This window comes from Coregonus lavaretus, assembly GCF_964263955.1.
Source record: "Coregonus lavaretus genome assembly, chromosome: 3".
NCBI classification, from domain to species: domain Eukaryota; kingdom Metazoa; phylum Chordata; class Actinopteri; order Salmoniformes; family Salmonidae; genus Coregonus; species Coregonus lavaretus.
The window spans coordinates 39,491,703-39,517,907 of record NC_139990.1 but is presented as its reverse complement, the minus strand read 5'-3'; the positions used below and the strand labels follow the sequence as shown (position 1 = coordinate 39,517,907).

The following is a 26,205-nucleotide window of genomic DNA, read 5'->3' as shown; positions in this document are numbered from 1 at the left end:
CAGAGAAATAGACAGTGAGACAGAGGGACATAGAGAATGCTACTCACTGCCCCAGACAGGGATGTCCTTGCTCTCTGCCTTCATGACGATGGAGGCCATGGACATGGTGACGGGGATAGCGTCGAAGTAGGAGGAGTGGGGTCCCAGGGTTAGGATAGGAGCCTCCGCCGGTAGCGCCTGGCGCCCCTTCACCGTCATCCAATGGAAACCTCCTGCAAACCACATGACCCGCATGATGGTCCTCAGAGCAATGTCCACAAACCTGGAGGGAGACATTTGTTACATTTAGTTATTTAGAGGGTAGACAGAACAACACAATACTGTTTATTTAGAGGATAGACAGAACCACAGAATGTTGTTTATTTAGAGGATAGAACCACACAATGTTGTTTATTTAGAGGACAGACAGAACCAAACAATGTTGTTTATTTAGAGGATAGACAGAACCAAACAATGTTGTTTATTTAGAGGACAGACAGTACAATGTGCAGGAGAGTCCCTTCAACCATTATTCTCCAGACATTGAGCAGACACCACAACAGGAGAGTCCCTTCAACCATTCTTCTACAGACATCACCTGTCAGACAGCGCGAGAGCAGCTCCTCAAAAAGCTGGTACTTGAGTGAAAGATGTGCTTTTGTAAGCCAAGTCATTGCACAACAAATAACAATTCTAAATGCAAGTGTGTGATAAACACTGTTTTGATGGTATGCAGGCTATCAGTGCATCACCCACCACTTTGCAATGTGCGCTTGAGGCAGTATAATGTAATGTGAGCTTGAGGCAGTATAATGTAATGTGCGCTTGAGGCAGTATAATGTCATGTGAGCTTGAGGCAGTATAATGTAATGTGAGCTTGAGGCAGTATAATGTAATGTGCGCTTGAGGCAGTATAATGTAATGTGAGCTTGAGGCAGTATAATGTAATGTGCGCTTGATGCAGTATAATGTATTGTGAGCTTGAGGCAGTATAATGTAATGTGCGCTTGAGGCAGTATAATGTAATGTGCGCTTGAGGCAGTATAATATAATGTGAGCTTGAGGCAGTATAATCAGTATAATGTAATGTGAGCTTGAGGCAGTATAATGTAATGTGAGCTTGAGGCAGTATAATGTAATGTGAGCTTGAGGCAGTATAATTGTTTGAAACCTGAACGTTTCACTTTACTTCAAATAATGAGGCATGTCTGACCTTGCTTCAAAGTAGCCTTGACAAAATCCATCCATAGAAACATGGAGGCAATTATTTTATAGAGACTTCCTCATGGCATTAACCAGCATTTCTCTCCTGTTTTCACAGACTTTATTTTGTTGTCCAGAAGCCAAAGGCACAATCCTAGTCATAACGATCCATCATAGTTGTTGCTATTAGATTCCCCCTCTTTCTGGACCGCTCGCATTAGGTGCGCTGTTTAGAAGTGTTTTCCCGCTAATCGCATTTTGGCAAATGTTTGAAAATGATTTTTTATTAGCTGCTTCATTACAGGAGTTGCATATTCAATAATAGGCCTTTTGACTGTAAGACGATAGTCTTGCTATTGTTGAATGTTTCCATGAAGCTCTTAATAAAAATGTTCCTTCCTTGTATGCGTGCATAGTATTTTCTGTTGGTTATCTCATTTTACTGTTTGGAAAAACTGACCAGTTAATGAGGGTCTGTTAGTCAGCAGCAAAACTGACCGGTTAATGAGGGTCTGTTAGTCAGCAGCAAAACTGACCAGTTAATGAGGGTCTGTTAGTCGGCTGAAAAACTGACTGAAATTTGCATCCCTATTTCATAACGACCCTTCAGCTAACAAGCCAAGCAGACACTCTTCCAGACAGAGGCTACAGCGAACAACTCCAAAGAACAACATCACAGACACAGACAGAAAGACAGACAGACAGAGACAGTGGACCACACATCTCCAGAAGAGGAGGAGAGGAGAGTCACCAACAGCTTCTCCAATCCACAGGGGACTGGCTCAGGCAGGCGTCAAACATTGACACACTATCTAGCTGAGGCAACACACGACACTACCCTCTATTCAACAGTTAAGTAGCCTAATTAATGACCAGAAATAGAAACTAATGAATTCAAACAGACTAAAATACACTGAGTGGACAAAACATTAGGAACACCTGCTCTTTCAATGACAGACTGACCAGGTGAAAGCTATGATCCCTTCTTGATGTCACTTGTTAAATCCACTTCAATCAGTGTAGATGAAGGGGAGGAGACAGGTTAAAGAAGGATTTTTAAGCCTTGAGACATGGATTGTGTATGTGTGCCGTTCAAAGGGTGAATGGGCAAGACTAAATATTTAAGTGCCTTTGAACGGGGTTATGGGTAGTTGGTGCCAGGCGCACCGGTTTGTGTCAAGAACTGCAACAGTGCTGGGTTTTTCACGCTCAACAGTTTTCCGTGTGTATCAAGAATGGTCCACCACCCAAAGGACATCCAGACAACTTGACACAACTGTGGGAAGCATTGGAGTCAACATGGGCCAGCATCCCTTTGAAAACGCATTCGACACCTTGTAGAGTCCATGCCCCGACAGATTGAGACTGTTCAGGTGGCAAAAGGGGAGGGGAGGGGAAGGGAGGGGAGGAGGGGGGTGCAACTCAATATTAGGAAAGTGTCTTAATGTTTTGTACACTCTGTGTATATTTAAAGACATATAGACACTGACATCTAGAGAGGCAAAAATCTAAAAATAATAATAGCCTTTAGTCTGCAGAGATACTACAACGGAGAGGAAAGGATTAGAGACACTACAACAGAGAGGAAAGGGTAAGAGACACTACAACAGAGAGGAAAGGGTTAGAGATACTACTACATCATGAGAGGAAAGGGTTAGAGACACTACAACAGAGAGGAAAGGGTTAGAGACACTACAACAGAGAGGAAAGGGTTAGAGACACTACAAAATAGAGAGGAAAGGGTTAGAGACACTACAACATAGAGAGGAAAGGGTTAGAGACCCTCCTACAGAGAGGAAAGGGTTAGAGACACTACTACATAGAGAGGAAAGGGTTAGAGACACTACAACATAGAGAGGAAAGGGTTAGAGACACTACTACAGAGCGGAAAGGGTTAGAGACACGACAACATAGAGAGGAAAGGGTTAGAGACACTACTAATGAGAGGAAAGGGTTAGAGACACTACTAATGAGAGGAAAGGGTTAGAGACACTACAACATAGAGAAGAAAGGGTTAGAGACACTACAACAGAGAGGAAAGGGTTAGAGACACTACCACATAGAGAGGAAAGGGTTAGAGACACTACTACATAGAGAGGAAAGGGTTAGAGACACTACAACATAGAGATGAAAGGGTTAGAGACACTACTAGATAGAGAGGAAAGGGTTAGAGACACTAAAACATAGAGATGAAAGGGTTAGAGACACTACTACAGAGAGGAAATGGGTAGAGACACTACAACATAGAGAGGAAAGGGTTAGAGACACTACTACAGAGAGGAAAGGGTTAGAGACACTACAACATAGAGAGGAAAGGGTTAGAGATACTACAACAGAGAGGAAAGGGTTAGAGACACTACAACATAGAGAGGAAAGGGTTAGAGACACTACAACAGAGAGGAAAGGGTTAGAGACACTACAACATAGAGAGGAAAGGGTTAGAGACACTACTACAGAGAGGAAAGGGATAGAGACACTACAACAGAGAGAGGAAAGGGTTAGAGACACTGCTACATAGAGAGGAAAGGGTTAGAGACACTACAACATAGAGAGGAAAGGGTTAGAGACACTACTACAGAGAGGAAAGGGTTAGAGACACTACATCATGGAGAGGAAAGGGTTAGAGACACTACTACAGAGAGGAAAGGGTTAGAGACACTACAACATAGAGAGGAAAGGGTTAGAGACACTACTATATAGCGAGGAAATGGTTAGAGACACTACAACATAGAGAGGAAAGGGTTAGAGACACTACAACATAGAGAGGAAAGGGTTAGAGACACTACTACAGAGAGGAAAGGGTTAGAGACACTACATCATGGAGAGGAAAGGGTTAGAGACACTACTACAGAGAGGAAAGGGTTAGAGACACTACAACAGAGAGAAGAAAGGGTTAGAGACACTACTATATAGAGGAAAGGGTTAGAGACACTACAACATAGAGGAAAGGGTAAGAGACACTACAACAGAGAGGAAAGGGTTAGAGATACTACTACATCATGAGAGGAAAGGGTTAGAGACACTACAACAGAGAGGAAAGGGTTAGAGACACTACAACAGAGAGGAAAGGGTTAGAGACACTACAAAATAGAGAGGAAAGGGTTAGAGACACTACAACATAGAGAGGAAAGGGTTAGAGACCCTCCTACAGAGAGGAAAGGGTTAGAGACACTACTACATAGAGAGGAAAGGGTTAGAGACACTACAACATAGAGAGGAAAGGGTTAGAGACACTACTACAGAGCGGAAAGGGTTAGAGACACGACAACATAGAGAGGAAAGGGTTAGAGACACTACTAATGAGAGGAAAGGGTTAGAGACACTACTAATGAGAGGAAAGGGTTAGAGACACTACAACATAGAGAAGAAAGGGTTAGAGACACTACAACAGAGAGGAAAGGGTTAGAGACACTACCACATAGAGAGGAAAGGGTTAGAGACACTACTACATAGAGAGGAAAGGGTTAGAGACACTACAACATAGAGATGAAAGGGTTAGAGACACTACTAGATAGAGAGGAAAGGGTTAGAGACACTAAAACATAGAGATGAAAGGGTTAGAGACACTACTACAGAGAGGAAATGGGTAGAGACACTACAACATAGAGAGGAAAGGGTTAGAGACACTACTACAGAGAGGAAAGGGTTAGAGACACTACAACATAGAGAGGAAAGGGTTAGAGATACTACAACAGAGAGGAAAGGGTTAGAGACACTACAACATAGAGAGGAAAGGGTTAGAGACACTACAACAGAGAGGAAAGGGTTAGAGACACTACAACATAGAGAGGAAAGGGTTAGAGACACTACTACAGAGAGGAAAGGGATAGAGACACTACAACAGAGAGAGGAAAGGGTTAGAGACACTGCTACATAGAGAGGAAAGGGTTAGAGACACTACAACATAGAGAGGAAAGGGTTAGAGACACTACTACAGAGAGGAAAGGGTTAGAGACACTACATCATGGAGAGGAAAGGGTTAGAGACACTACTACAGAGAGGAAAGGGTTAGAGACACTACAACATAGAGAGGAAAGGGTTAGAGACACTACTATATAGCGAGGAAATGGTTAGAGACACTACAACATAGAGAGGAAAGGGTTAGAGACACTACAACATAGAGAGGAAAGGGTTAGAGACACTACTACAGAGAGGAAAGGGTTAGAGACACTACATCATGGAGAGGAAAGGGTTAGAGACACTACTACAGAGAGGAAAGGGTTAGAGACACTACAACAGAGAGAAGAAAGGGTTAGAGACACTACTATATAGAGGAAAGGGTTAGAGACACTACAACATAGAGGAAAGGGTTAGAGACACTCCTACATAGAGGAAAGGGTTAGAGACACTACAACATAGAGGAAAGGGTTAGAGACACTCCTACATAGAGGAAAGGGTTAGAGACACTACAACATAGAGATGAATGGGTAGAGACACTTCAAAATAGAGAGGAAAGGGTTAGAGACACTAATACATAGAGTAAAGGTTAGAGACACTACTACATAGAGAGGAAAGGGTTAGAGACACTACAACATAGAGAGGAAAGGGTTAGAGACACTACAACATATAGAGGAAAGGGTTAGAGACACTACAACAGAGAGGAAAGGGTTAGAGACACTACTACAGAGAGGAAAGGGTCAGAGACACTACAACATAGAGATGAATGGGTAGAGACACTACAACATAGAGAGGAAAGGGTTAGAGACACTAATACATAGAGGAAAGGTTAGAGACACTACTACATAGAGAGGAAAGGGTTAGAGACACTACAACATAGAGAGGAAAGGGTTAGAGAAACTACAACAGAGATGAAAGGGTTAGAGACACTACTACAGAGAGGAAAGGGTTAGAGACACTACTACATAGAGAGGAAAGGGTTTTAGAAACTACTACAGAGAGGAAAGGGTTAGAGACAACTACATAGAGAGGAAAGGGTTAGAGACAACTACATAGAGAGGAAAGGGATAGAGACACTACAACAGAGAGGAAAGGGTTAGAGACACTACAACAGAGAGGAAAGGGTCAGATACACTACTACAGAGAGGAACGGGTTAGAGACACTACTACAGAGAGGAAAGGGTTAGAGACACTACTACAGAGAGGAAAAGGTTAGAGACACTAAAACATAGAGAGGAAAGGATTAGAGACACTACTAAATAGAGAGGAAAGGGTTAGAGACACTACAACAAAGAGAGGAAAGGGTTAGAGAAACTACTACATAGAGAGGAAAGGGTTAGAGACATTACAACATAGAGAGGAAAGGGTTAGAGAAACTACAACACAGAGAGGAAAGGGTTAGAGACACTACAACAGAGAGGAAAGGGTTAGAGACACTACAACATAGAGATGAATGGGTAGAGACACTACAACATAGAGATGAATGGGTAGAGACACTACAACATAGAGGAAAGGGTTAGAGACACTAATACATAGAGGAAAGGTTAGAGACACTACAACATAGAGAGGAAAGGGTTAGAGACACTACAACATAGAGAGGAAAGGGTTAGAGACACTAATACATAGAGGAAAGGTTAGAGACACTACTACATAGAGAGGAAAGGGTTAGAGACACTACTACAGAGAGGAAAGGGTTAGAGACACTACAACATAGAGAGGAAAGGGTTAGAGACACTACAACATAGAGAGGAAAGGGTTAGAGACACTACTACAGAGATGAAAGGGTTAGAGACACTACTACAGAGAGGAAAGGGTTAGAGACACTACTACAGAGAGGAAAGGGTTATAGAAACTTCTACAGAGAGGAAAGGGTTAGAGACACTACAACATAGAGAGGAAAGGGTTAGAGACACTACAACATAGAGAGGAAAGGGTTAGAGACACTACTACAGAGATGAAAGGGTTAGAGACACTACTACAGAGAGGAAAGGGTTAGAGACACTACTACAGAGAGGAAAGGGTTATAGAAACTTCTACAGAGAGGAAAGGGTTAGAGACACTACTACATAGAGATGAAAGGGTTAGAGACAACTACATAGAGAGGAAAGGGTTAGAGACACTACAACAGAGAGGAAAGGGTCAGATACACTACTACAGAGAGGAACGGGTTAGAGACACTAAAACATAGAGAGGAAAGGATTAGAGACACTACTACATAGAGAGAAAAGGGTTAGAGACACTACAACATAGAGAGGAAAGGGTTAGAGAAATTACAACACAGAGAGGAAAGGGTTAGAGACACTACAACAGAGAGAGGCAAGGTTTAGAGATACTACAACAGAGAAGAAAGGGTTAGAGAAACTACAACAGAGAGGAAAGGGTTAGTGACACTACAACATAGAGAGGAAAGTGTTAGAGACACTACTACAGAGAGGAAAGGGTTAGAGACACTACAACATTGAGAAGAAAGGGTTAGAGACACTACTACAGAGAGGAAAGGGTTAGAGACACTACAACATAGAGAGGAAAGGGTTAGAGACACTACTACATAGAGAGGAAAGGGTTAGAGACAATACAACAGAGAGAGGAAAGGGTTAGAGACACTACTACAGAGAGGAAAAGGTTAGAGACACTACAACATGGAGAGGAAAGGGTTAGATACACTACTACAGAGAGGATAGGGTTAGAGACACTACAACATAGAGAGGAAAGGGTTAGAGACACTACTACATAGAGAGGAAAGGGTTAGAGACAAAACAACAGAGAGAGGAAAGGGTTAGAGACACTACTACATAGAGAGGAAAGGGTTAGAGACACTACAACATAGAGGAAAGGGTTAGAGACACTACAACATAGAGTAAAGGGTTAGAGACACTACAACATAGAGTAAAGGGTTGGAGACACTACTACAGAGAGGAAAGGGTTAGAGACACTACTACATAGAGGAAAGGGTTAGAGACACTACAACATAAAGAGGGAAGGGTTAGAGACACTACAACATAGAGAGGAAAGGGTTAGAGACACTACTACAGAGAGGAAAGGGTTAGAGACACTACTGCTAAGAGAGGAAAGGGTTAGAGAAAGTACTACAGAGAGGAAAGGGTTAGAGACACTACTACATAGAGAGGAAAGGGTTAGACAACTACATAGAGAGGAAAGGGTTAGAGACACTACAACAGAGAAGAAAGGGATAGAGACACTACTACATAGAGAGGAAAGGGATAGAGACACTACAACAAAGAGAGGAAAGGGTTAGAGACACTAGAACATAGAGAGGAAAGGGTTAGAGACACTAAAACATAGAGAGGAAAGGGTTAGAGACACTACTACATAGAGAGGAAAGGGTTAGAGACACTACAACAGAGAGAGGAAAGGGTTAGAGAAACTACTACATAGAGAGGAAAGGGTTAGATACATTACAACATAGAGAGGAAAGGGTTAGAAAAACTACAACACAGAGAGGAAAGGGTTAGAGACACTACAACAGAGAGAGGCAAGGTTTAGAGATACTACAACAGAGAGGAAAGGGTTAGAGACACTACAACATAGAGAGGAAAGGGTTAGAGACACTAATACATAGAGGAAAGGGTTAGAGACACTACTACATAGAGAGGAAAGGGTTAGAGACACTACTACAGAGAGGAAAGGGTCAGATACACTACTACAGAGAGGAACGGGTTAGAGACACTAAAACATAGAGAGGAAAGGATTAGAGACACTACTACATAGAGAGGAAAGGGTTAGAGACACTACAACATAGAGAGGAAAGGGTTAGAGAAATTACAACACAGAGAGGAAAGGGTTAGAGACACTACAACAGAGAGAGGCAAGGTTTAGAGATACTACAACAGAGAAGAAAGGGTTAGAGAAACTACAACAGAGAGGAAAGGGTTAGTGACACTACAACATAGAGAGGAAAGTGTTAGACACACTACTACAGAGAGGAAAGGGTTAGAGACACTACAACATAGAGAGGAAAGTGTTAGACACACTACTACAGAGAGGAAAGGGTTAGAGACACTACAACATTGAGAAGAAAGGGTTAGATACACTACTACAGAGAGGAAAGGGTTAGAGACACTACTACATAGAGAGGAAAGGGTTAGAGAAACTACAACAGAGATGAAAGGGTTAGAGACACTACTACAGAGAGGAAAGGGTTAGAGACACTACTACATAGAGAGGAAAGGGTTTTAGAAACTACTACAGAGAGGAAAGGGTTAGAGACAACTACATAGAGAGGAAAGGGTTAGAGACAACTACATAGAGAGGAAAGGGATAGAGACACTACAACAGAGAGGAAAGGGTTAGAGACACTACAACAGAGAGGAAAGGGTCAGATACACTACTACAGAGAGGAACGGGTTAGAGACACTACTACAGAGAGGAAAGGGTTAGAGACACTACTACAGAGAGGAAAAGGTTAGAGACACTAAAACATAGAGAGGAAAGGATTAGAGACACTACTAAATAGAGAGGAAAGGGTTAGAGACACTACAACAAAGAGAGGAAAGGGTTAGAGAAACTACTACATAGAGAGGAAAGGGTTAGAGACATTACAACATAGAGAGGAAAGGGTTAGAGAAACTACAACACAGAGAGGAAAGGGTTAGAGACACTACAACAGAGAGGAAAGGGTTAGAGACACTACAACATAGAGATGAATGGGTAGAGACACTACAACATAGAGATGAATGGGTAGAGACACTACAACATAGAGGAAAGGGTTAGAGACACTAATACATAGAGGAAAGGTTAGAGACACTACAACATAGAGAGGAAAGGGTTAGAGACACTACAACATAGAGAGGAAAGGGTTAGAGACACTAATACATAGAGGAAAGGTTAGAGACACTACTACATAGAGAGGAAAGGGTTAGAGACACTACTACAGAGAGGAAAGGGTTAGAGACACTACAACATAGAGAGGAAAGGGTTAGAGACACTACAACATAGAGAGGAAAGGGTTAGAGACACTACTACAGAGATGAAAGGGTTAGAGACACTACTACAGAGAGGAAAGGGTTAGAGACACTACTACAGAGAGGAAAGGGTTATAGAAACTTCTACAGAGAGGAAAGGGTTAGAGACACTACTACATAGAGATGAAAGGGTTAGAGACAACTACATAGAGAGGAAAGGGTTAGAGACACTACAACAGAGAGGAAAGGGTCAGATACACTACTACAGAGAGGAACGGGTTAGAGACACTAAAACATAGAGAGGAAAGGATTAGAGACACTACTACATAGAGAGAAAAGGGTTAGAGACACTACAACATAGAGAGGAAAGGGTTAGAGAAATTACAACACAGAGAGGAAAGGGTTAGAGACACTACAACAGAGAGAGGCAAGGTTTAGAGATACTACAACAGAGAAGAAAGGGTTAGAGAAACTACAACAGAGAGGAAAGGGTTAGTGACACTACAACATAGAGAGGAAAGTGTTAGAGACACTACTACAGAGAGGAAAGGGTTAGAGACACTACAACATTGAGAAGAAAGGGTTAGAGACACTACTACAGAGAGGAAAGGGTTAGAGACACTACAACATAGAGAGGAAAGGGTTAGAGACACTACTACATAGAGAGGAAAGGGTTAGAGACAATACAACAGAGAGAGGAAAGGGTTAGAGACACTACTACAGAGAGGAAAAGGTTAGAGACACTACAACATGGAGAGGAAAGGGTTAGATACACTACTACAGAGAGGATAGGGTTAGAGACACTACAACATAGAGAGGAAAGGGTTAGAGACACTACTACATAGAGAGGAAAGGGTTAGAGACAAAACAACAGAGAGAGGAAAGGGTTAGAGACACTACTACATAGAGAGGAAAGGGTTAGAGACACTACAACATAGAGGAAAGGGTTAGAGACACTACAACATAGAGTAAAGGGTTAGAGACACTACAACATAGAGTAAAGGGTTGGAGACACTACTACAGAGAGGAAAGGGTTAGAGACACTACTACATAGAGGAAAGGGTTAGAGACACTACAACATAAAGAGGGAAGGGTTAGAGACACTACAACATAGAGAGGAAAGGGTTAGAGACACTACTACAGAGAGGAAAGGGTTAGAGACACTACTGCTAAGAGAGGAAAGGGTTAGAGAAAGTACTACAGAGAGGAAAGGGTTAGAGACACTACTACATAGAGAGGAAAGGGTTAGACAACTACATAGAGAGGAAAGGGTTAGAGACACTACAACAGAGAAGAAAGGGATAGAGACACTACTACATAGAGAGGAAAGGGATAGAGACACTACAACAAAGAGAGGAAAGGGTTAGAGACACTAGAACATAGAGAGGAAAGGGTTAGAGACACTAAAACATAGAGAGGAAAGGGTTAGAGACACTACTACATAGAGAGGAAAGGGTTAGAGACACTACAACAGAGAGAGGAAAGGGTTAGAGAAACTACTACATAGAGAGGAAAGGGTTAGATACATTACAACATAGAGAGGAAAGGGTTAGAAAAACTACAACACAGAGAGGAAAGGGTTAGAGACACTACAACAGAGAGAGGCAAGGTTTAGAGATACTACAACAGAGAGGAAAGGGTTAGAGACACTACAACATAGAGAGGAAAGGGTTAGAGACACTAATACATAGAGGAAAGGGTTAGAGACACTACTACATAGAGAGGAAAGGGTTAGAGACACTACTACAGAGAGGAAAGGGTCAGATACACTACTACAGAGAGGAACGGGTTAGAGACACTAAAACATAGAGAGGAAAGGATTAGAGACACTACTACATAGAGAGGAAAGGGTTAGAGACACTACAACATAGAGAGGAAAGGGTTAGAGAAATTACAACACAGAGAGGAAAGGGTTAGAGACACTACAACAGAGAGAGGCAAGGTTTAGAGATACTACAACAGAGAAGAAAGGGTTAGAGAAACTACAACAGAGAGGAAAGGGTTAGTGACACTACAACATAGAGAGGAAAGTGTTAGACACACTACTACAGAGAGGAAAGGGTTAGAGACACTACAACATTGAGAAGAAAGGGTTAGAGACACTACTACAGAGAGGAAAGGGTTAGAGACACTACTACATAGAGAGGAAAGGGTTAGAGACAATACAACAGAGAGAGGAAAGGGTTAGAGACACTACTACAGAGAGGAAAAGGTTAGAGACTCTACAACATGGAGAGGAAAGGGTTAGATACACTACTACAGAGAGGATAGGGTTAGAGACACTACTACATAGAGAGGAAAGGGTTAGAGACAAAACAACAGAGAGAGGAAAGGGTTAGAGACACTACTACATAGAGAGGAAAGGGTTAGAGACACTACAACATAGAGGAAAGGGTTAGAGACACTACAACATAGAGTAAAGGGTTAGAGACACTACAACATAGAGTAAAGGGTTGGAGACACTACTACAGAGAGGAAAGGGTTAGAGACACTACTACATAGAGGAAAGGGTTAGAGACACTACATCATAAAGAGGGAAGGGTTAGAGACACTACAACATAGAGAGGAAAGGGTTAGAGACACTAATCCATAGAGGAAAGGTTAGAGACACTACTACATAGAGAGGAAAGGGTTAGAGACACTACTACAGAGAGGAAAGGGTTAGAGACACTACAACATAGAGAGGAAAGGGTTAGAGACACTACAACAGAGAGGAAAGGGTTAGAGACACTACTACAGAGAGGAAAGGGTTAGAGACACTACTGCTAAGAGAGGAAAGGGTTAGAGAAAGTACTACAGAGAGGAAAGGGTTAGAGACACTACTACATAGAGAGGAAAGGGTTAGAGAAACTACAACACAGAGAGGAAAGGGTTAGAGACACTACAACAGAGAGGAAAGGGTTAGAGACACTACAACATAGAGATGAATGGGTAGAGACACTACAACATAGAGATGAATGGGTAGAGACACTACAACATAGAGGAAAGGGTTAGAGACACTAATACATAGAGGAAAGGTTAGAGACACTACTACATAGAGAGGAAAGGGTTAGAGACACTACTACAGAGAGGAAAGGGTTAGAGACACTACAACATAGAGAGGAAAGGGTTAGAGACACTACAACATAGAGAGGAAAGGGTTAGAGACACTACTACAGAGATGAAAGGGTTAGAGACACTACTACAGAGAGGAAAGGGTTAGAGACACTACTACAGAGAGGAAAGGGTTATAGAAACTTCTACAGAGAGGAAAGGGTTAGAGACACTACTACATAGAGATGAAAGGGTTAGAGACAACTACATAGAGAGGAAAGGCTTAGAGACACTACAACAGAGAGGAAAGGGTCAGATACACTACTACAGAGAGGAAAGGGTTAGAGACACTAAAACATAGAGAGGAAAGGATTAGAGAAATTACAACACAGAGAGGAAAGGGTTAGAGACACTACAACAGAGAGAGGCAAGGTTTAGAGATACTACAACAGAGAAGAAAGGGTTAGAGAAACTACAACAGAGAGGAAAGGGTTAGTGACACTACAACATAGAGAGGAAAGTGTTAGAGACACTACTACAGAGAGGAAAGGGTTAGAGACACTACAACATTGAGAAGAAAGGGTTAGAGACACTACTACAGAGAGGAAAGGGTTAGAGACACTACAACATAGAGAGGAAAGGGTTAGAGACACTACTACATAGAGAGGAAAGGGTTAGAGACAATACAACAGAGAGAGGAAAGGGTTAGAGACACTACTACAGAGAGGAAAAGGTTAGAGACACTACAACATGGAGAGGAAAGGGTTAGATACACTACTACAGAGAGGATAGGGTTAGAGACACTACAACATAGAGAGGAAAGGGTTAGAGACACTACTACATAGAGAGGAAAGGGTTAGAGACAAAACAACAGAGAGAGGAAAGGGTTCGAGACACTACTACATAGAGAGGAAAGGGTTAGAGACACTACAACATAGAGGAAAGGGTTAGAGACACTACAACATAGAGTAAAGGGTTAGAGACACTACAACATAGAGTAAAGGGTTGGAGACACTACTACAGAGAGGAAAGGGTTAGAGACACTACTACATAGAGGAAAGGGTTAGAGACACTACAACATAAAGAGGGAAGGGTTAGAGACACTACAACATAGAGAGGAAAGGGTTAGAGACACTACTACAGAGAGGAAAGGGTTAGAGACACTACTGCTAAGAGAGGAAAGGGTTAGAGAAAGTACTACAGAGAGGAAAGGGTTAGAGACACTACAACAGAGAAGAAAGGGATAGAGACACTACAACAGAGAGGAAAGGGTTAGAGACACTACTACAGAGAGGAAAGGGTTAGAGACACTACTACATAGAGAGGAAAGGGATAGAGACACTACAACAAAGAGAGGAAAGGGTTAGAGACACTAGAACATAGAGAGGAAAGGGTTAGAGACACTAAAACATAGAGAGGAAAGGGTTAGAGACACTACTACATAGAGAGGAAAGGGTTAGAGACACTACAACAGAGAGAGGAAAGGGTTAGAGACACTACAACAGAGAGAGGAAAGGGTTAGAGATACTACTACAGAGAGGAAAAGGTTAGAGACACTACAACATGGAGAGGAAAGGGTTAGAGACACTACTACAGAGAGGAAAGGGTTAGAGACACTACAACATAGAGAGGAAAGGGTTAGAGACACTACAACATAGAGAGGAAATGGTTAGAGACACTACAACAGAGAGGAAAGGGTTAGAGACACTACTACAGAGAGGAAAGGGTTAGAGACACTACTACTAAGAGAGGAAAGGGTTAGAGAAAGTACTACAGAGAGGAAAGGGTTAGAGACACTACTACATAGATAGGAAAGGGTTAGAGACAACTACATAGAGAGGAAAGGGTTAGAGACACTACAACAGAGAAGAAAGGGATAGAGACACTACAACAGAGAGGAAAGGGTCAGAGACACTACTACAGAGAGGAATGGGTTAGAGACACTACTACAGAGAGGAAAGGGTTAGATACACTACTACAGAGAGGAAAGGGTTAGAGACACTAAAACATAGAGAGGAAAGGATTAGAGACACTACTACATAGAGAGGAAAGGGATAGAGACACTACAACAAAGAGAGGAAAGGGATAGAGAAACTACTACATAGAGAGGAAGGGGTTAGAGACACTACAACAGAGAGAGGAAAGGGTTAGAGAAACTACAACAGAGAGGAAAGGGTCAGAGACACTACTACAGAGAGGAAAGGGTTAGAGACACTACAACATAGAGAGGAAAGGGTTAGAGAAACTACAACAGAGATGAAAGGGTTAGAGACACTACTACAGAGAGGAAAGGGTTAGAGACACTACTACATAGAGAGGAAAGGGTTATAGAAACTACTACAGAGAGGAAAGGGTTAGAGACACTACTACAGAGAAGAAAGGGTTAGAGACAACTACATAGAGAGGAAAGGGTTAGGGACACTACAACAGAGAGGAAAGGGTTAGAGACACTACAACAGACAGGAAAGGGTCAGATACACTACTACAGAGAGGAACGGGTTAGAGACACTACTACAGAGAGGAAAGGGTTAGAGACACTACTACAGACAGGAAAAGGTTAGAGACACTAAAACATAGAGAGGAAAGGATTAGAGACACTACTACATAGAGAGGAAAGGGTTAGAGACACTACAACAAAGAGAGGAAAGGGTTAGAGAAACTACTACATAGAGAGGAAAGGGTTAGATACATTACAACATAGAGAGGAAAGGGTTAGAGAAACTACAACACAGAGAGGAAAGGGTTAGAGACACTACAACAGAGAGAGGCAAGGTTTAGAGATACTACAACAGAGAGGAAAGGGTTAGAGACACTACAACATAGAGAGGAAAGGGTTAGAGACACTAATACATAGAGGAAAGGTTAGAGACACTACAACATAGAGAGGAAAGGGTTAGAGACACTACAACATAGAGAGGAAAGGGTTAGAGACACTAATACATAGAGGAAAGGGTTAGAGACACTACTACATAGAGAGGAAAGGGTTAGAGACACTACTACAGAGAGGAAAGGGTCAGATACACTACTACAGAGAGGAACGGGTTAGAGACACTAAAACATAGAGAGGAAAGGATTAGAGACACTACTACATAGAGAGGAAAGGGTTAGAGACACTACAACATAGAGAGGAAAGGGTTAGAGAAATTACAACACAGAGAGGAAAGGGTTAGAGACACTACAACAGAGAGAGGCAAGGTTTAGAGATACTACAACAGAGAAGAAAGGGTTAGAGAAACTACAACAGAGAGGAAAGGGTTAGTGACACTACAACATAGAGAGGAAAGTGTTAGACACACTACTACAGAGAGGAAAGGGTTAGAGACACTACAACATTGAGAAGAAAGGGTTAGAGACACTACTACAGAGAGGAAAGGGTTAGAGACACTACTACATAGAGAGGAAAGGGTTAGAGACAATACAACAGAGATAGGAAAGGGTTAGAGACACTACTACAGAGAGGAAAAGGTTAGAGACACTACAACATGGAGAGGAAAGGGTTAGATACACTACTACAGAGAGGATAGGGTTAGAGACACTACTACATAGAGAGGAAAGGGTTAGAGACAAAACAACAGAGAGAGGAAAGGGTTAGAGACACTACTACATAGAGAGGAAAGGGTTAGAGACACTACAACATAGAGGAAAGGGTTAGAGACACTACAACATAGAGTAAAGGGTTAGAGACACTACAACATAGAGTAAAGGGTTGGAGACACTACTACAGAGAGGAAAGGGTTAGAGACACTACTACATAGAGGAAAGGGTTAGAGACACTACATCATAAAGAGGGAAGGGTTAGAGACACTACAACATAGAGAGGAAAGGGTTAGAGACACTAATCCATAGAGGAAAGGTTAGAGACACTACTACATAGAGAGGAAAGGGTTAGAGACACTACTACAGAGAGGAAAGGGTTAGAGACACTACAACATAGAGAGGAAAGGGTTAGAGACACTACAACAGAGAGGAAAGGGTTAGAGACACTACTACAGAGAGGAAAGGGTTAGAGACACTACTGCTAAGAGAGGAAAGGGTTAGAGAAAGTACTACAGAGAGGAAAGGGTTAGAGACACTACTACATAGAGAGGAAAGGGTTAGACAACTACATAGAGAGGAAAGTGTTAGAGACACTACAACAGAGAAGAAAGGGATAGAGACACTACAACAGAGAGGAAAGGGTCAGAGACACTACTACAGAGAGGAACGGGTAAGAGACACTACTACAGAGAGGAAAGGGTTAGAGACACTACTACAGAGAGGAAAGGGTTAGAGACACTAAAACATAGAGAGGAAAGGATTAGAGACACTACTACATAGAGAGGAAAGGGATAGAGACACTACAACAAAGAGAGGAAAGGGATAGAGAAACTACTACATAGAGAGGAAGGGGTTAGAGACACTACAACAGAGAGAGGAAAGGGTTAGAGAAACTACAACAGAGAGGAAAGGGTCAGAGACACTACTACAGAGAGGAAAGGGTTAGAGACACTAAAACATAGAGAGGAAAGGGTCAGAGACACTACTACATAGAGAGGAAAGGGTTAGAGACACTAGAACATAGAGAGGAAAGGGTTAGAGACACTAAAACATAGAGAGGAAAGGGTTAGAGACACTACTACATAGAGAGGAAAGGGTTAGAGACACTACAACAGAGAGAGGAAAGGGTTAGAGACACTACAACAGAGAGAGGAAAGGGTTAGAGACACTACTACAGAGAGGAAAAGGTTAGAGACACTACTACAGAGAGGAAAGGGTTAGAGACACTACTGCTAAGAGAGGAAAGGGTTAGAGAAAGTACTACAGAGAGGAAAGGGTTAGAGACACTACTACATAGAGAGGAAAGGGTTAGACAACTACATAGAGAGGAAAGTGTTAGAGACACTACAACAGAGAAGAAAGGGATAGAGACACTACAACAGAGAGGAAAGGGTCAGAGACACTACTACAGAGAGGAACGGGTAAGAGACACTACTACAGAGAGGAAAGGGTTAGAGACACTACTACAGAGAGGAAAGGGTTAGAGACACTAAAACATAGAGAGGAAAGGATTAGAGACACTACTACATAGAGAGGAAAGGGATAGAGACACTACAACAAAGAGAGGAAAGGGATAGAGAAACTACTACATAGAGAGGAAGGGGTTAGAGACACTACAACAGAGAGAGGAAAGGGTTAGAGAAACTACAACAGAGAGGAAAGGGTCAGAGACACTACTACAGAGAGGAAAGGGTTAGAGACACTAAAACATAGAGAGGAAAGGGTCAGAGACACTACTACATAGAGAGGAAAGGGTTAGAGACACTAGAACATAGAGAGGAAAGGGTTAGAGACACTAAAACATAGAGAGGAAAGGGTTAGAGACACTACTACATAGAGAGGAAAGGGTTAGAGACACTACAACAGAGAGAGGAAAGGGTTAGAGACACTACAACAGAGAGAGGAAAGGGTTAGAGACACTACTACAGAGAGGAAAAGGTTAGAGACACTACAATATAGAGAGGAAAGGGTTAGAGAAACTACAACAGAGATGAAAGGGTTAGAGACACTACTACAGAGAGGAAAGGGTTAGAGACACTACTACATAGAGAGGAAAGGGTTATATAAACTACTACAGAGAGGAAAGGGTTAGAGACACTACTACATAGAGAGGAAAGGGTTAGAGACAACTACATAGAGAGGAAAGGGTTAGAGACACTATAACAGAGAGGAAAGGGTTAGAGACACTACTACAGAGAGGAAAGGGTTAGAGACACTACTACAGAGAGGAAAGGGTTAGAGACACTACTACAGAGAGGAAAAGGTTAGAGACACTAAAACATAGAGAGGAAAGGATTAGAGACACTACTACATAGAGAGGAAAGGGTTAGAGACACTACAACAAAGGGGGGAAAGGGTTAGAGAAACTACAACATAGAGAGTAAGGGTTAGAGACACTACTACAGAGAGGAAAGGGTTAGAGACACTACAACATAGAGAGGAAAGTGTTAGAGACACTACTACAGAGAATAAAGGGTTAGAGACACTACAACATAGAGAGGAAAGGGTTAGAGACACTACTACAGAGAGGAAAAGGTTAGAGACACTACAACATGGAGAGGAAAGGGTTAGAGACACTACTACAGAGAGGAAAGGGTTAGAGACACTACAACAGAAAGGAAAGCGTCAGAGACACTACTACATAGAGAGGAAAGGGTTAGAGACACTAGAACATAGAGAGGAAAGGGTTAGAGACACTAAAACATAGAGAGGAAAGGGTTAGAGACACTACTACATAGAGAGGAAAGGGTTAGAGACACTACTACTAAGAGAGGAAAGGGTTAGAGAAAGTACTACAGAGAGGAAAGGGTTAGAGACACTACTACATAGATAGGAAAGGGTTAGAGACAACTACATAGAGAGGAAAGGGTTAGAGACACTACAACAGAGAAGAAAGGGATAGAGACACTACAACAGAGAGGAAAGGGTCAGAGACACTACTACAGAGAGGAATGGGTTAGAGACACTACTACAGAGAGGAAAGGGTTAGATACACTACTACAGAGAGGAAAGGGTTAGAGACACTAAAACATAGAGAGGAAAGGATTAGAGACACTACTACATAGAGAGGAAAGGGATAGAGACACTACAACAAAGAGAGGAAAGGGATAGAGAAACTACTACATAGAGAGGAAGGGGTTAGAGACACTACAACAGAGAGAGGAAAGGGTTAGAGAAACTACAACAGAGAGGAAAGGGTCAGAGACACTACTATAGAGAGGAAAGGGTTAGAGACACTACAACATAGAGAGGAAAGGGTTAGAGAAACTACAACAGATGAAAGGGTTAGAGACACTACTACAGAGAGGAAAGGGTTAGAGACACTACTACATAGAGAGGAAAGGGTTATAGAAACTACTACAGAGAGGAAAGGTTAGAGACACTACTACAGAGAAGAAAGGGTTAGAGACAACTACATAGAGAGGAAAGGGTTAGAGACACTACAACAGAGAGGAAAGGGTTAGAGACACTACAACAGACAGGAAAGGGTCAGATACACTACTACAGAGAGGAACGGGTTAGAGACACTACTACAGAGAGGAAAGGGTTAGAGACACTACTACAGACAGGAAAAGGTTAGAGACACTAAAACATAGAGAGGAAAGGATTAGAGACACTACTACATAGAGAGGAAAGGGTTAGAGACACTACAACAAAGAGAGGAAAGGGTTAGAGAAACTACTACATAGAGAGGAAAGGGTTAGATACATTACAACATAGAGAGGAAAGGGTTAGAGAAACTACAACACAGAGAGGAAAGGGTTAGAGACACTACAACAGAGAGAGGCAAGGTTTAGAGATACTACAACAGAGAGGAAAGGGTTAGAGACACTACAACATAGAGAGGAAAGGGTTAGAGACACTAATACATAGAGGAAAGGTTAGAGACACTACAACATAGAGAGGAAAGGGTTAGAGACACTACAACATAGAGAGGAACGGGTTAGAGACACTAATACATAGAGGAAAGGGTTAGAGACACTACTACATAGAGAGGAAAGGGTTAGAGACACTACTACAGAGAGGAAAGGGTTAGAGACACTACAACACAGAGATGAATGGGTAGAGACACTACAACATAGAGAGGAAAGGGTTAGAGACACTAATACATAGAGGAAAGGTTAGAGACACTACTACATAGAGAGGAAAGGGTTAGAGACACTACAATATAGAGAGGAAAGGGTTAGAGAAACTACAACAGAGATGAAAGGGTTAGAGACACTACTACAGAGAGGAAAGGGTTAGAGACACTACTACATAGAGAGGAAAGGGTTATATAAACTACTACAGAGAGGAAAGGGTTAGAGACACTACTACATAGAGAGGAAAGGGTTAGAGACAACTACATACAGAGGAAAGGGTTAGAGACACTATAACAGAGAGGAAAGGGTTAGAGACACTACTACAGAGAGGAAAGGGTTAGAGACACTACTACAGAGAGGAAAGGGTTAGAGACACTACTACAGAGAGGAAAAGGTTAGAGACACCAAAACATAGAGAGGAAAGGATTAGAGACACTACTACATAGAGAGGAAAGGGTTAGAGACACTACAACAAAGGGGGGAAAGGGTTAGAGAAACTACAACATAGAGAGGAAGGGTTAGAGACACTACTACAGAGAGGAAAGGGTTAGAGACACTACAACATAGAGAGGAAAGTGTTAGAGACACTACTACAGAGAATAAAGGGTTAGAGACACTACAACATAGAGAGGAAAGGGTTAGAGACACTACTAAAGAGAGGAAAAGGTTAGAGACACTACAACATGGAGAGGAAAGGGTTAGAGACACTACTACAGAGAGGAAAGGGTTAGAGAGACTACAACAGAAAGGAAAGCGTCAGAGACACTACTACATAGAGAGGAAAGGGTTAGAGACACTAGAACATAGAGAGGAAAGGGTTAGAGACACTACTACATAGAGAGGAAAGGGTTAGAGACACTACAACAGAGAGAGGAAAGGGTTAGAGACACTACAACAGAGAGAGGAAAGGGTTAGAGACACTACAACATGTAGAGGAAAGGGTTAGAGACACTACAACATGTAGAGGAAAGGGTTAGAGACACTACTACAGAGAGGAAAGGGTTAGAGACACTACAACATAGAGAGGAAAGGGTTAGAGACACTACAAAATAGAGAGGAAAGGGTTAGAGACACTACAACATAGAGAGGAAATGGTTAGAGACACTACAACAGAGAGGAAAGGGTTAGAGACACTACTACAGAGAGGAAAGGGTTAGAGACACTACTACTAAGAGAGGAAAGGGTTAGAGAAAGTACTACAGAGAGGAAAGGGTTAGAGACACTACTACATAGATAGGAAAGGGTTAGAGACAACTACATAGAGAGGAAAGGGTTAGAGACACTACAACAGAGAAGAAAGGGATAGAGACACTACAACAGAGAGGAAAGGGTCAGAGACACTACTACAGAGAGGAACGGGTTAGAGACACTACTACAGAGAGGAAAGGGTTAGAGACACTACTACAGAGAGGAAATGGTTAGAGACACTAAAACATAGAGAGGAAAGGATTAGAGACACTACTACATAGAGAGGAAAGGGATAGAGACACTACAACAAAGAGAGGAAAGGGATAGAGAAACTACTACATAGAGGAAAGGGTCAGAGACACTACTACAGAGAGGAAAGGGTTAGAGACACTACTACATAGAGAGGAAAGGGTTATAGAAACTACTACAGAGAGGAAAGGGTTAGAGACACTACTACATAGAGAGGAAAGGGTTAGAGACAACTACATAGAGAGGAAAGGGTTAGAGACACTACAACAGAGAGGAAAGGGTTAGAGACACTACAACAGAGAGGAAAAGGTCAGATACACTACTACAGAGAGGAACGGGTTAGAGACACTACTACAGAGAGGAAAGGGTTAGAGACACTACTACAGAGAGGAAAAGGTTAGAGACACTAAAACATAGAGAGGAAAGGATTAGAGACACTACTAAATAGAGAGGAAAGGGTTAGAGACACTACAACAAAGAGAGGAAAGGGTTAGATAAACTACTACATAGAGAGGAAAGGGTTAGAGACATTACAACATAGAGAGGAAAGAGTTAGAGAAACTACAACACAGAGAGGAAAGGGTTAGAGACACTACAACAGAGAGGAAAGGGTTAGAGACACTACAACATAGAGATGAATGGGTAGAGACACTACAACATAGAGATGAATGGGTAGAGACACTACAACATAGAGGAAAGGGTTAGAGACACTAATACATAGAGGAAAGGTTAGAGACACTACAACATAGAGAGGAAAGGGTTAGAGACACTACAACATAGAGAGGAAAGGGTTAGAGACACTACTACAGAGAGGAAAGGGTTAGAGACACTACAACATAGAGAGGAAAGGGTTAGAGACACTACAACATAGAGAGGAAAGGGTTAGAGACACTACTACAGAGATGAAAGGGTTAGAGACACTACTACAGAGAGGAAAGGGTTAGAGACACTACTACAGAGAGGAAAGGGTTAGAGACACTACAACATAGAGATGAATGGGTAGAGACACTACAACAGAGAGGAAAGGGTTAGAGACACTAATACATAGAGGAAAGGGTTATAGAAACTTCTACAGAGAGGAAAGGGTTAGAGACACTACTACATAGAGAGGAAAGGGTTAGAGAAACTACAACAGAGATGAAAGGGTTAGAGACACTACTACAGAGAGGAAAGGGTTAGAGACACTACTACATAGAGAGGAAAGGGTTATAGAAACTTCTACAGAGAGGAAAGGGTTAGAGACACTACTACATAGAGAGGAAAGGGTTAGAGACAACTACATAGAGAGGAAAGGGTTAGAGACACTACAACAGAGAGGAAAGGGTCAGATACACTACTACAGAGAGGAACGGGTTAGAGACACTACTACAGAGAGGAAAGGGTTAGAGACACTACTACAGAGAGGAAAAGGTTAGAGACACTAAAACATAGAGAGGAAAGGATTAGAGACACTACTACATAGAGAGGAAAGGGTTAGAGACACTATAACATAGAGAGGAAAGGGTTAGAGAAATTACAACACAGAGAGGAAAGGGTTAGAGACACTACAACAGAGAGAGGCAAGGTTTAGAGATACTACAACAGAGAAGAAAGGGTTAGAGAAACTACAACAGAGAGGAAAGGGTTAGTGACACTACAACATAGAGAGGAAAGTGTTAGAGACACTACTACAGAGAGGAAAGGGTTAGAGACACTACAACATTGAGAAGAAAGGGTTAGAGACACTACTACAGAGAGGAAAGGGTTAGAGACACTACTACAGAGAGGAAAGGGTTAGAGACACTACAACATAGAGAGGAAAGGGTTAGAGACACTACTACATAGAGAGGAAAGGGTTAGAGACAAAACAACAGAGAGAGGAAAGGGTTAGAGACACTACTACATAGAGAGGAAAGGGTTAGAGACACTACAACATAGAGGAAAGGGTTAGAGACACTACAACATAGAGTAAAGGGTTAGAGACACTACAACATAGAGTAAAGGGTTGGAGACACTACTACAGAGAGGAAAGGGTTAGAGACACTACTACATAGAGGAAAGGGTTAGAGACACTACAACATAAAGAGGGAAGGGTTAGAGACACTACAACATAGAGAGGAAAGGGTTAGAGACACTAATCCATAGAGGAAAGGTTAGAGACACTACTACATAGAGAGGAAAGGGTTAGAGACACTACTAAAGAGAGGAAAGGGTTAGAGACACTACAACATAGAGAGGAAAGGGTTAGATACACTACAACATAGAGAGGAAAGGGTTAGAGACACTACAACAGAGAGGAAAGGGTTAGAGACACTACTACAGAGAGGAAAGGGTTAGAGACACTACTGCTAAGAGAGGAAAGGGTTAGAGAAAGTACTACAGAGAGGAAAGGGTTAGAGACACTACTACATAGAGAGGAAAGGGTTAGACAACTACATAGAGAGGAAAGGGTTAGAGACACTACAACAGAGAAGAAAGGGATGGAGACACTACAACAGAGAGGAAAGGGTCAGAGACACTACTACAGAGAGGAACGGGTTAGAGACACTACTACAGAGAGGAAAGGGTTAGAGACACTACTACAGAGAGGAAAGGGTTAGAGACACTAAAACATAGAGAGGAAAGGATTAGAGACACTACTACATAGAGAGGAAAGGGATAGAGACACTACAACAAAGAGAGGAAAGGGATAGAGAAACTACTACATAGAGAGGAAGGGGTTAGAGACACTACAACAGAGAGAGGAAAGGGTTAGAGAAACTACAACAGAGAGGAAAGGGTCAGAGACACTACTACAGAGAGGAAAGGGTTAGAGACACTAAAACATAGAGAGGAAAGGGTCAGAGACACTACTACATAGAGAGGAAAGGGTTAGAGACATTAGAACATAGAGAGGAAAGGGTTAGAGACACTAAAACATAGAGAGGAAAGGGTTAGAGACACTACTACATAGAGAGGAAAGGGTTAGAGACACTACAACAGAGAGAGGAAAGGGTTAGAGACACTACAACAGACAGGAAAGGGTCAGATACACTACTACAGAGAGGAACGGGTTAGAGACACTACTACAGAGAGGAAAGGGTTAGAGACACTACTACAGACAGGAAAAGGTTAGAGACACTACTACAGAGAGGAAAAGGTTAGAGACACTACAACATGGAGAGGAAAGGGTTAGAGACACTACAACAAAGAGAGGAAAGGGTTAGAGAAACTACTACATAGAGAGGAAAGGGTTAGAGAAACTACAACACAGAGAGGAAAGGGTTAGAGACACTACAACAGAGAGAGGCAAGGTTTAGAGATACTACAACAGAGAGGAAAGGGTTAGAGTTACTACAACAGAGAGGAAAGGGTTAGAGACACTACAACATAGAGAGGAACGGGTTAGAGACACTACTACAGAGAGGAAAGGGTTAGAGACACTACTAAAGAGAGGAAAGGGTTAGAGACCCTACTACAGAGAGGAAAGGGTTAGAGACACTACAACATAGAGATGAATGGGTAGAGACACTACAACATAGAGAGGAAAGGGTTAGAGACACTAATACATAGAGGAAAGGTTAGAGACACTACAACATAGCGAGGAAAGGGTTAGAGACACTACTACATAGAGAGGAAAGGGTTAGAGACAAAACAACAGAGAGAGGAAAGGGTTAGAGACACTACTGCATAGAGAGGAAAGGGTTAGAGACACTACAACATAGAGGAAAGGGTTAGAGACACTACAACATAGAGTAAAGGGTTAGAGAGACTACAACATAGAGTAAAGGGTTGGAAACACTACTACAGAGAGGAAAGGGTTAGAGACACTAATAGATAGAGGAAAGGTTAGAGAGACTACTACATAGAGAGGAAAGGGTTAGAGACACTACTACAGAGAGGAAAGGGTTAGAGACACTACAACATAGAGAGGAAAGGGTTAGAGACACAACAACATAGAGAGGAAAGGGTTAGAGACACTACAACAGAGAGGAAAGGGTTAGAGACACTACAACAGAGAGGAAAGGGTTAGAGACACTACAACATAGAGAGGAAATGGTTAGAGACACTACAACATAGAGGAAAGGGTTAGAGACACTACAACATAGAGAGGAAGGGATAGAGACACTACTACATAGAGATGAAAGGGTTAGAGA

At 42.1% G+C, this 26,205-nt stretch overlaps 1 protein-coding gene across 1 annotated transcript in view; it reads right to left on the bottom strand.

Annotated features, from left to right (window-relative positions):
• The window catches only part of LOC311108883 (lysophosphatidylcholine acyltransferase 1), a 123,097-nt gene that overhangs the window by 26,697 nt on the left and 70,195 nt on the right, over positions 1-26,205 (bottom strand). Inside the window, exon 3 of the mRNA XM_084151675.1 lies at positions 48-262. Coding sequence (XP_084007801.1) covers positions 48-262 — 215 coding nt within the window. The remainder of the gene's footprint in view (positions 1-47; positions 263-26,205) is intronic.